Source organism: Lasioglossum baleicum, chromosome 1 (assembly GCF_051020765.1).
Source record: "Lasioglossum baleicum chromosome 1, iyLasBale1, whole genome shotgun sequence".
NCBI classification, from domain to species: domain Eukaryota; kingdom Metazoa; phylum Arthropoda; class Insecta; order Hymenoptera; family Halictidae; genus Lasioglossum; species Lasioglossum baleicum.
The window spans coordinates 22,525,488-22,538,572 of record NC_134929.1 but is presented as its reverse complement, the minus strand read 5'-3'; the positions used below and the strand labels follow the sequence as shown (position 1 = coordinate 22,538,572).

At 43.1% G+C, this 13,085-nt stretch overlaps 1 protein-coding gene across 4 annotated transcripts in view; it reads right to left on the bottom strand.

Annotated features, from left to right (window-relative positions):
- The window catches only part of Stacl (SH3 and cysteine-rich domain-containing protein), a 45,676-nt gene that overhangs the window by 10,801 nt on the left and 21,790 nt on the right, over positions 1–13,085 (bottom strand). For 3 of the 4 annotated variants that reach the window (XM_076432737.1, XM_076432753.1, XM_076432760.1), the window contains exons 2-7: positions 11,144–11,400; positions 10,457–10,849; positions 10,096–10,352; positions 9,490–9,601; positions 895–1,049; positions 542–592 (exon numbers count right to left, since the gene is read on the bottom strand). In XM_076432737.1, the coding sequence (XP_076288852.1) occupies positions 542–592; positions 895–1,049; positions 9,490–9,601; positions 10,096–10,352; positions 10,457–10,849; positions 11,144–11,400 (1,225 nt within the window). The remainder of the gene's footprint in view (positions 1–541; positions 593–894; positions 1,050–9,489; positions 9,602–10,095; positions 10,353–10,456; positions 10,850–11,143; positions 11,401–13,085) is intronic. The other variant, XM_076432745.1, reaches the window with a different exon arrangement.

The following is a 13,085-nucleotide window of genomic DNA, read 5'->3' as shown; positions in this document are numbered from 1 at the left end:
AATTTTCAATTTAGAAAAAAGCTTCCTCATTTTTATATTATTTAGTGTTTTTAATGCACAAATCAAGTTATTATTTTTATAAGATATTTTTCTTCGCAATTCCGACCAAATGCATTTTTTCAACTTATTTATTAGACGTCATTTACCAAACTAATTCTGCTGGCCTTACAGAAAAATTGAAGTCGTCTGGTCCATTCATAAAAAAGTTATTCTGATTTAAAGTGTGTTGAAGCAGTTATGCTCGTTAGTGTACTTTACCTCGAAAATTGAACATTTTTTCGTGAATATAAAATTGATATAATACCTCATACTAGTCATTGATTAGATACCAACATATTTAATAATGTAAACAATATTTTGAATAGTGGTAAAGCAATATTTACTGACGACTCTGAGTCAACACTCGAGTGCAAAGTGTTAATTTTTGCAATTAGATCACTTTCATAATTATGGACACGTTTAGTAGCAGCTTTCTGAGGAACGGTTCCGTCTACCAGTGAATACTAAATAATGATTACAGGTGAGAAAATCAGTTGCCTACCTGGACATGGCGACGACCGTGGAGACAGCATGGTACATCGCCTGCTTTCCTCTGTGTTAGTCGGCATTCGCAAAACAATATATCCAGTTATTGAAAAGCGGACTGCTCTCTGGCTAACGCGCACGACAATTCCGTAGCGAACAAAACACACTATTGTTACATGGAAAAAGAAAAACAGAGAAAAAAGGAAACGTCACAGAACGAAAAACAGAGGAACGTCGGGCAATGTGAAAATGAATTAAAAACGATTGTCAAAAGCGTCGGTCTTTTGAAAAAATAAACTCTTTGGTGGGAAAACGCTTGTCTAGGATACAGAACACATACACGTGGTGCACAGATACACAAATACTGACTTGTCTGTAGGCGGCGGTGTCGGCGGCGAGCTTGTCTTTAGACTCTTGAACGCTTTCAGCCATTTGTGCTTGGTACTTCCGGTCGAGCCATTCGACATCTTCCGGCTGCTCACCCCATCCGGTTGACCGGCTTCTCCGCTACCGAACAGCTCTTTCTGTAAATCGAATGAGACCACGCGTAACACATTTATTTCACATTTCTAACCAATGCGAAACCTTACTTATATCATGAACAAATATGATCGATATTCCTTTGCGCTAGTCTCGAACACGTGGAACATTTCTGTTTTGCATTATTTTATTTAACGAAACTGTTATCAGCATATTCGTGACATTTTCCTGATTAAAACGAGTCCAAACACGAGATAGTTTGCATTATATTTACAGGAGTAATCCACGATATAACACTTACGCTCCACCATTCGGATAATAGAGGTACTACTAAACCGTGGATTCAGGACGTACGCTTGCTCCGAATTGTATCGTGTTTGGGCTCGTTTTAATCGGAAGGATCTCGCGAATGCGCTGCTAAATGAAAAACATAAAAGTTTTGCAAATTGTAGGAGGATACGCAATGTAGTGGACTAACGTTTGTCTTGAAAGTATGCATTCTCGCCAATTTACTTTCAGCGAGGAGAATGTCGCAGAAAATTGAGCGAGCGGAAACTCTTGTCGGTCTCGGTAGACTGACGGTAATGGAAACAGCCGTGTTTCCGGTTGACTTGTTTGACGGGCCGTGCACGTCCAACTGGTAAATAGGCAGACCAATGGAAGAGGAAGCCAGCACACGGTTTTAATGCGACGAAGGAACCGGCATTAATTGGATTCGACACTGAACACGTGATGGCCCGTCCAGATACGCGTTCAAATGGCATTGTTGTACGTCTCCGCGTGTATGAATGTGTACACGTATGCATGCGCATTGTGTGTGCATTCTGCGGACACTTGATTCGATCCTTCTATTGTCTCGAATGATTTGATCGGGGAAAAGGTGCAATTGTGTTACACACGAGTTGCTAAGATCGTTGAAAATAACTCGTTTATTTGAACGAACATTGCGCAATGACACTTCTAATTTCAGCACTGTGCGAATGGCACCTTTCAGTGTTCCTACAAATAGTTTATCGTAAGTGAGAAAGTTAGGATGCATGGATGCAATTGTTTGCGTCAATGGAGACTTTTAAAGATATTTGAAATCGTACTGTTGTAAAATCGGTACCGCAATAAATTGTGAATTTCGTAATTCGATATAGAGATTGGAAAGAATATGTTACTTTCGGTGTTCGTTCCATTTTATCGACAATGAATGTTACTGTCCGAGAGCTCGGACGACTGTTGCTCACGAACAAGCTGCACTACGTATGATCCCATTGTATCGGGGATGTATATGTTTCGGCGACTTCATTCATGCACCGGAGGTGCATCGACCACACAAACTGCGCATTCACCGTCACCTAACAATGCACTATTCAACGCGGTTATCTACTGTCGAAATGAACAAACCGAAACGAATAGGAAATAAGCGCGGTCCACCACTAATCGCAACTATTATACCAACGGATCATTTTCTCACTACACCACAGGGAAAAAGAAATTAAATGTTCCCGCAAGCACACATACACAGAAATAACAATTTACGACACAGTCCACATTTTATCAATGTTTCAGCTTGAAAGCAATTATGCTTTGTGATAAATTCGGCGAAAAATTCACGGGAAAAATAAGAAATAATTAGACAAGGCTCTGGAAAGGTCAGTCGGTGTAAATGATTTATCGCAGAAGAAAACAAAATAAATATCGATCAACATGAGAATGGAATTAAACGGGACGGGCACCGATGATAATTTTGTTGAAGCAGAATTTGATTTTGTTGTTAGTTATAATTGAATTTGCAAACCTGATATAGCACCTAATTGTTTTTACATCGGAGGAGTGCATTGATTGAGAGATGACGATGGGGAGGGAAGCGGCGGAAAGTGAATGAAGGGTGAAAGTGCAATAGCCATGTGGTATTTCAAGGACCTAGTTCCAGAATGGCTCCCGGCCTCTCTCGGGAGTTTAAGAATTAATATGGCCGCGCAAATTTGAAGCATCCGAGACTTCTTTCATATCGAGAAAATTTCATACCACTCGAATATTTGATCACCCAATTTTTTAAATAGTCGAAGCACCGCCTCCGAGTACGAGCTTTCAATTTTAACTGGTGTGCTCGCTTCTTCAGACATTCGTGTTTACTCGAACATGTAAAAATCGTCGAATATCTTATTGTTTTGTAAAAATGTATATCTTAAGAGAAAACTGTGTTGAGAACTTTGGGAATATTGATTACTAGACTGTGGATTTTATGCAATTCATATATTTCTACGATTTTCATCTTCTACAGTTGGACATATCTTTTTTTAGTTTTGTAATACGACATAAAACAGGAAAGAAATGTTATTTTTTGTGAATATGAAAAAATGGCATCTGGAAGTTCGATACGTTGCACGGTAAACAAACGACAAAGCTTGCGGGTGGCAATGGTTGCCACGTTGAAAAAGATGATTTATGAAATGTGATAAAGAGAGCAGTAGACCGTAACAATAAATAATAAAGAAAAAATTGAAATGTTCCAAGTCACAACTAAAAGTAGAATAAAAATTCGAATAGTACGCAATAAGAAACAAAAAAACACAGCATCGAGAAACAAAATTAAAAGAAAAACAATCGAACAGGGCACTTGACATTTACAAATCGAACATCCAGAGACAAAGTAAACATAAACAAACACCACCACCCTAACAAACACGAAAGTTCAAAGATGAAAATGAAATACCAGTCTATTATCTTAAAGGCCGAAACAAAACAGAACGGCCTGTCCCCTGTCTGCTCACCCCCCGCCAACCCCAAAACACCCGCATCAACCCCTAAAATCACACCACGCGACTGAACCACCGCCGGCAAGGTACGCGATCCCAGAAGAGTCCATTCCGTTGAGCTTAAAGCTTCCAGCTCCTCGAAACAGCTTCCTGGAGCTCCACGTGCGCTCATCCTCCTCCCCTTGGCACGTGTCACCGTTCCACACTAAGGGGGTCCATGACAACATCGCGCGATTAACCTGAACCCCCTGAAGAAACACACCGAACCGAAAAACCAAAGAAATCAAATCTCATCGAATCGAACGCAGAATCAGAAAACCATAAAAACAACTGAAAAACCAAAATAGACACTTCCGAGGGGATTTGAAACGATTTGGAACCGCGTCGGTAACCCCCCCACCTTGATCGCCGACCCCCAGGTGCACCTGGACGCAGCGTGGTTGCATGGCAACAAACACTCGACTCGCTGAATGAGAGAGAACGCCAGGTGAATGGTTTCGAAATTTTTCGACTTGTCACTTGCCAGGGTGGTTGTGCCTCGTTTGATATGGTGGATTCGCGTTTGAACGGGTTTGAAGGTACTAACGACTCGTGTGCGCAACGTTGTCCAACCCATGTTCGAAGGATTCGATGAGGATTTTCACGAGACACTGCGAGGAGTGTGCTGCTGTGTGCCTGCTACCCTGACCTAGGAAGGCGGACTCGGCGAGAGAGGAGGCCGGGAATGGATTTTCAGACGCGAGTGTTGGACGGTGACCCAGTTGTGAGGGCGCATGTCGCGCGATTGCGCGCCGTATTTATTCGTACGATGCCGGGCGAAAGCGGTTTTCGGGGGCCGGTGTTTACCGGAGGCCGGCTCGGGGGGGTTTTCGCACGAGGGGGTTCACTTTCGGGGGGTTTCGACCCGCGGCATCTCGTGGAAAAGATATTTTTCGGGGTTTTCGGATGTTCGAGGCGGATGCGGTTTCTTTTTGAGAGAACTTCGTTCGGTAAAATAAGAATTTCAACACTTCAGAACAGGGAAATTATTCATTAAAACCTGCAACATTTTTAGGCTAGCTTTTGACACTTCGAAGATTGGAGAACTTCGGAAATTGAATACCGTTGAAACAACTTTAATTGCGGGCATTCTTGTTGGAGCGGCGCTCGGATTACCAGATAATTAAACTATCTTTTTAGGGGTGGCTTTAAACACTTTCGCAGACGATGATCAATTAGAATCGAAGTAGAACGATCTAACGATTTTTCTTCCTGTTCTAAAATGTGCTTATAATCACAATTCCAACATTTCCTCAACCACGACACAAAATTGATCTAGTTCATTTCCTGGAGATAATTAAGCGATTATGTAGCGGAGAAACTGGGACACATCGAGATTAGTTTCTGGCAATGATCTGTCATCTTGGAGACGTCATCTTGAAGACGTCTCCTGAGACCTCGAGGTCCCAAAAGGCAATGCACAGCCATCTTGTACAAGCTGGTAGAGAATGGGTCAACCCCTAACACGAAGGAAATTGCCACGACTGATCGAAGCAGCCAATTATCGGTAGCGGGACAGCTTGTTCCGTAGATACGAGTATCTGCTCGCTGTCGGAAGGTCCATTAGGACGCGTCTTGTTGAAAATTTTAGCGAAACTTGATCCCCTCTCCTTCCAACCCCCCGCAACCACTGATATCGACGCTCTCATGAAAGCACGCCGATTAAACGACGCTTCAATCGCCAATCTGCATGTCTGAGACTCTCGGGAGCATGGAGATAACTTTGCCACTGCTTTCGCTTCCCTCGTATGTCCCAACATAATGCAAAATATCTAAAAAATTTATAGAAACCCGCTCCTAGCAGAACAAATAGCAAAACAAATTATTGATTTGTACCATGTAATATAATTTTTAATTAAATTAGATATTTCTGTGAAAAGCGAAATTGAAGAAAAAGACTTTTTATCGAGCAGGTCAGATGAAACAAATATCATGCACCTCTATGAACCACTCGTATTTCTTCATATCTCAAATAAAAACTTTTTGGATGAAATATTTCGAAAGTTCTTGATCGTTGGAAAAACATTCCAGTGTTTTCCTCTGTCTATGCAGAGAACAGAGAATAACAGATGCGGAGAAGAATTGTTTATTCATTTGTTGAAGAATTATTGTGGTGTTTCTCGAATTTGTTTTGGAAAATATTGAAATCTGAAGGTGGCGGGGGTGAAATTTTCGAGGCGAGTCGGGGGACACCCGATATACATATTAAGCAGTCTTGAGAGGAAGAAACGTCGACAGTCGTTCCGAATACCGAATTTATCCGCGACTGGGCGTATTCCTTGGTATTTGGGCTGTCCGCGTGCCACCGGAAGGATCAGGACACGTCGCATTCAGGAATCGTGCGAATGCTCGAGCGGAACGCTCGAATCAGGCCAATCGTCCTCGATGGGGCCGGTGCATTCGATGCGCAAGCACATGCACATACTTCTGAGTCGTATGCAAATCAATATTATTGAATTCCGCGTGGCGTGTGTTACGCGGATTCAGAAAAAAAACCCGGTGACTAAGCACTTCATTAACGGGGTTGCTGGAAACCATACGAGTCGAAGCATATTTCAACATTTTTACTCGTGTCGAATTATTCTTCGGCGAATAATATTTCCCGGCATTTTAAACACCGCGTATGTAACACAGCAACGCTACGAAATTCTGTGAAAATATTTTTGAAAACGGAGGAGATGCGCATGAATTTGTGAAACATGTTTTATAAGAGAAAATTTTGTTGATATTCATAAATATTGTCAACGGTAATTAAAACACGATAGAAAAGAAAAATGTATAAAAGGTGGGCGATCTAGAAATTATTCTTAGCAGCACCAAGTGATCGAGTTAAACAAAATGTTTACAGATACTGAGCATCTCGTGTCCACTTCAGAAAGCAATATAAAAATATAAAAATAAAAATATGAAAAGCAACAATAAAAATAATGTGCACACATTAACAATCGAGTAAGTTTCACACGAATCGAGCCCATTACACAACCTAACAGAATCCCGATTACCAACTGAAAAATTGAATTTCATCTAATTGACAAAAAAAGAAAATCATACTGGAAGCTACTTCTCATTTTATTAACCAATTGGATATTTCTTATGGCGGAGAATCCCAGAATAAAAAGTGCCCTAAGTGACCGAAAGAAACTGTACAACGGTGGCCGAGCATGATCTCTCGTCCGGAGACTATACTCACACGGAGTCGTTAACTGCAGCTCCCGGCTCTCGCCTAATGTCTCTGTATCCCGACGAAAGTGGCCGTCGACTGCTCGCAAATGCGCCCGGTTGCACGTGCAGGTGCATTGTACTTGCTACGTAGAAGGGAACAATGGCAGGCTCGTGCTAATTTTAATCGGCCCGATGCCACTCGAGAGCGTCGAGTGAGACCAGTTCTTTCTTTCTGACGACGATCGACAACCTCCTCTCGTTTCCTTCTACCGTTGGACCTCTCTTCGATTGCCAACCGAGACTGGCTCTCGCTTTTCAGTCGACGTGCTTGTACGAACGTGTTAGCCGATTCACCTACTTGACGTTTCGAAGACACTCGACCGGGGCTCTGTCGGGTCATCGAGTTGGTGCAATTGGTTTCGCGATTGGTGGGGGATGACTGAACTGCGAATCAGGGAGCTTAAGGGTTGGGGGACAGTGTTGGTGGTGGGAGAATTTTTCGGCCTGGTCTCATTGGGATTATGATATTGTGAGGGACTATAAAAAAATGGCAAACACAAATGAAGGGTGTAAGGGTGCAAATTAGTACACAATTGAATTTTAAAGTGACCTGGCAAATATAAACGTCATACTAATAAAACACTATAAATGTAATAAAATATATATACAGTAACTCCCACAAATATTCGGACACTCTAAAAGGCGATAACTTTTTTAATATTGTACTACGCGATTTGAACTTTTTTTTGGGAAGCTAGAGCAATTAGTTTACTACAGGATGTGAAAAGAAATTTTTTTGAAAATTGCAACTGCTCGGAATTGTATACAAAGTACTAAAAGTTGCGTTTTACAACTTTTTTAAATAATACGTTTTGTAGATCTGTGTCAATTATATGTACTGTGAAAGTTTCATCGAAATCGGTTGATGCGGAAAAAAGCGACAGGTATTGAAAGATGTAAGAATCTTTTTACTATCTTTAAACGTTTGTAGCTCATTGCAATGTCGACCGATTTTTACGAAATTTTCAGAATATGTTTAATTCACAAAGATCTACAAAACGTATTATTTAAAAAAGTTGTAAAACGCAACTTTTAGTACTTTGTATACAATTCCGAGCAGTTGCAATTTTCAAAAAAATTTCTTTTCACATCCTGTAGTAGACTAATTGTTCTAGCTTCCCAAAAAAAGGTCGAATCGTATAGTCCAATTGTAAAAAAGTTATCGCCTTTTTAAGAGTGTCCGAATATTTGTGGGAGTCACTGTATGTATATAAATAATTTATATAGACCTGGCAATTGTGTCTCGATCAGTGATTAGGTTCATTGGTGGGGATGGCTGAACTGGGAATCGGGGAGCATGACAGTTTCGGCGGTGGGGGGAGGGGGGGAATTTTTCGACCTGATGTGATTGGGATCATAATATCGAGGGACTAAGAAAAATTGTAAACATAAATGAAGAGCGTAAGGGTACACGATTGCGTTCTGAATTGAACTGGCAAGTGTGTCGAGCAGGGATTAAGCGTCGCGCAGTCATTAGTTTCAAAGAGCAAACGAACAGCCACGAGGGGTCCGCTCGCAGAGTGTCTGCCCGATTGACTGAAACTTGGTATTTAGAGCCGGTTTTCCAGAACTATCGGGACTCTGGTGCTGCCAACAGTAATGTCCCTAAGGGGACAGTCCAATGGAAGTTTTCCTCCGCAAAAACTTGCCACTTTGCCGGACTAACCAGGTCCGGAAAACCGCGACACGGCTCGTCGAAACTTTTTTCATCGAGAGCGGAACGGCTGCAAGAAACGAAAGTTGGGGGCGGAAAGGGAGGGAAGTCTTCCCACGACTTTCCGATTGGATAACGTGTCTCTCGGGACCGGGAAGAATCATCGATTCCTCGGACTTTTTGCCCTAGCTTCCTCTTCAACGAGAATATCAGATACAAGATACACTAAAAAAGAAGGCAACATACGTTCAATGTTGCTCGGCAAAAGAAAATTATAACATGTTCGAGACAGGTTCCAGTATGATTGGAACCAGAGAAAAACGTCTTTATATGTTTTCATTTCATCGGAATAACAGCAGATGTTTCATTCAAACTGTTATAAAACGGCTATAAAAAATCGTACTTCAGATTTTATGGTCTCGCTTTAAAAGGGATGCTTCAAACTTCAAATTCCTGAAAGTTCTGGTAGGGAACGATGTTGTTTAAACTTTTAGAGATGTCAGAATTCGTGAAAGTTTGAAGAAGTAACCACCTTTATTTTTCCACTTCGAACAACTTCCCGTCCATTTTAATTAACAGAACTCATGCAAATATAATTAACTTCTCAGTCAAATAAATAATGAACATTTATTTCAATAAATTCCCGTGAGCTTTCAAATGTAGAGAAATAATAGTAAATGAAATATCGACTGACAAACGTCGATGGAATTCATAAAAGAAACAAAGGTTCGGTATGGAATTATTGAGTCGACGAAAGAATCGTGCTGTCCCTTTGTAGCGTATGTCACAGTAATGATATTATTAAGAATAAATTGACAATACCTGTGCTTGCACGGCTGCGAGGTTCAGCTGTGCCTCGCCAAGCTCGAAACGCTTCATGGAAATGTCTTTCTGCAGCTCGACCACTTTAGTGTAAAGGCAGCTTTCGGCGCTCCTGCAATCACACACCACAGTGGGCTACCGTTCACAACTGGTCGCTCGAGTTTCTGGGGATTAAATGGGTCGAGCGTTTCCACCGAGCGAAGAACCACTGTAAAACTACCCGTTTGTCACGTGTTACCCCTTCATGGATGCAAACAGCTCGGAGGATACCGCACAACAACCGATTAGACACCTCTTTCACTCTAATACTTGTACTCACAATATTTCGCTCGATACCCACGCTAAACCCCCACCGCGTCGACCTTTCAACGCCGTTCAAGGTCAATTATGAAACGTGGTAAGATAACCATTTACTAGACTCTCGCGATTCGAGAAAGTTGTTGACAAAATATTTGAACGTGGGCGAATTGTAGTGAATTTAACGCGCATACAAATCGTGGTGAGATAAGCATTTTTACTCGACTGGTGCGTTTCGAAGATTGTAGAGAAAAATTTGAGACGTGGGGGAGAGTTCTAGCGAACTTGGGAGTTCATGTTGGCACGTACTTGCGTTGCATGCGCATCAGTGAATCCAAAGCCTCCTGGAGCCCCGAAATTTTCTGGCTGAGAGCGTCGTGTTCCCGTTGGAGATCCTCCATCAGTGGCAGCGTGCTGGTTCCCGTCGGAGCCAGCTCGTCTCTCAAGGCAGGTACCTGATTGATTCTCTCCATCGGTACCTGTTCCGGAGGGCCTGGAGCGACGAACAGACGTCTGGCTGGTTTTTTCGATGGGGTCGCTGTCGCTGCCAAACTTCGTGCTAGAATCTGCCCGAAGAAAAAGTCATTATTTCTTTATCGACATTCTTTATGGCTAGTGCTGCAGGAATTGTAGGAAAAATTGGTAATTGACTGTCGCAAGAGGAACCTACTTGTAGGTCGCTCAACGGCGAGACGACCTGAGCCTCTTCCGAGATGCTCTGGTATCGTTTGGCCTGCTCTCGAGATCTTTCCGCGGCAGCTTCTGTGAACCCGGTGACGCATTTGCAGGCCAATCCGCACAGCTCCTCGTAGACCTCCGCTATTTCGCCCAGGATACCGGTCAAACATCGCGTCTGGTATCGTTCCGTGATGGCATTCGTCGCCCTCAGTTGCAACACGTACGAATTGTGCGCCTCGAAATAAGCGCGCTTCAGGTCCTGCTCGCTACCGCCCTCTAGCATCAGCAGCGCGGCGTACGCGCGCTTATAATCCGCTCGAGCACGTTGCAGCTTCTCCTCGGACTTGGCTACCAGCTGCTCGTAGGCCTCGCGATGAGCGAATACCTGAAATTTCGAACGTTTAGATTCTCATTGGAAAAAGAAAGCTATCAGTTTTCATCTTCGAGAACAAGGTTAAAATTTCTATGCACGAAGGTAGAACATATCTACTTGGCTATCAGGAAAGTATTCTTATCAGTGACTAGAATCTTGTACACTTTATCATATTCGGATCACAGCACTTTAATTATGCGAATGGCGATTGGAAAAAAGATAGACTATGCCGTGCAACCCAGTTTGGATGTTGTGCTAGAAGTATATCTCAACCGTTTGCCCTCTACTGTCCCCTTTAGTGCTCACCTTCCTGGATTGCAGCTTCCTATAGAAACTGGCTTCCAAGGTGGGTCTGGACAGTTGCTGTTGGAAAACCTTGGCCAGATCCAGGTGAGCTAACGCGTCAGCCTCCACCTGGCGCAACAGGTTCTCCCAAACACGTCGCACACCCCCAGTGTCCAGCCTCGTGTCCTCGGACCTGCTCCGAAACTTGTCCACCAGACGTTGGACGTTCGCGGAATGGTCCTCCATGACCGCGCCCAACATCTCCGTGAACTCCGCCACTGTAACGAAAAGGATCTTGTCAAACATTTTTGTATACGTGGTCCTAGGTCAAGACAAATCCCACCAAAAAATTTCCAGTCAAAATTATACGACTACAAAGGTGCGAAAAGAAGCATGAAGGCGTAACGAAGAGCGAACAGCTTAAAAAATTTATCCGAGCCAACAATTTATAAAATTGTTGCCAATAAAAAAAACACTCTAGTCTAACGGGTGTAAAAGAAATGCTGGAACTTTCCTTTCGGAAAGGTTTATTACTCGATTTACTCGGGGGCGGCAGAGCAACAAATCCATCGCGCTCGCTCGTTAACGCGGACATTACACGCTGATTTGCTTCACGGGGAACGTCGGCGGTGTACATACAATTGGCACGGCGATTGTTTCCCGAAAATCGTCCGTTATCGAGCGGACGTTTCCCGCGGAAACAATGGCCGGCATTTATTTAATTAACCGGCGCCTGGCCGGCCGGTCCGTAAATTGTTTGTCGACGAAGGAGTGTGGTCCCGTTTCCTCTCTCTCTCTCTCTGTTTCCCACCCGTCAAAATATTTGAAGAGAACTCGAAACCCCGTGTAAAACCGACGCCCCGCGTCTGACGTGCTGCAACGCGCGAATCGTTTCCGCCACACAGCTCAACACTGTTTCGATTAATTAATTGAGCCAGGCGAAGCCGATCCGACGCCGATTGCGCCGCTGACGAGCTCCAATCAAATTGAGTGCCACCCCCTTCGCTCTTGACGTTGCATCCACGCTGTTTCGTTTCGAACCGTTTGATCGGAGGGTGGTTTCGATATTTGCGCGGTGTTTGGATGTTCTTTCAGATTAATTAAATAGCAAAAGTCATGTGAAGGTCGTGTAATATTATATCGGACTCGCCTTGAACTCGGCTAGCATTCTACAATGTGAAAAATATACATTTTCAAGTGCGGAGATACTTGAAAGTTAAATAAAATGGTGAGATCGTTATTTTTTCGCGAGGTGATGCGGGGAGCTCGGTGTGCTATTTGCCCGGGTTAAGCAGCAATTGATGCGAGCACTACAGACGGTTTAACGTCGTAATTCTTCGGGAATGCTGGAAGATGCTCGCGCGTCCATTTCGAAAGATTTATTTGAGCCATTTCTTCTTTGAGAAGAGGGTCGCTGGGAATCTTCTAACGGTTTCGTTAGAGCCGCCGCTGATAAATGAGATTCATAGGGTTCGAGGGGGAAACACATTTATGGGGGTGCCTTTGGTATGTACCGGTAGATTGGATATAAAATCCAATCGATGGGCTTACAGCTGTAGACGAGCCTGAGGGGAGATTAAGCCATCCCCCGAGAAAGAAAAAATATTTTCGACACGGCAGCATTTCAAGTGCCATTATCGAATTTCCGAACTGACAAAGTAAATTTATTTTCTATTATTTTTATTAGAATATACGCATCTAGGTGCACGGCAGTGCACCAGCCAAGTTCTCGCACTACCTCCTTTTATACGAAACAATTTAGCCGTTTTTTAGAGGCTTAACTCGGCACTTGGAGGCAGATGGAGAGATGTAATTTCGTACACTTGTTAAATGCTATCATGTCTCAACATTGACAAAACATTAATCTCCCAACATTAGTAGGTTCCGAGATATAGGGCCTCAAAAATTGCTTTTGTCACTGACTGACTGACAGATCATCAAAACCTTTTGGGTACCTCCCATT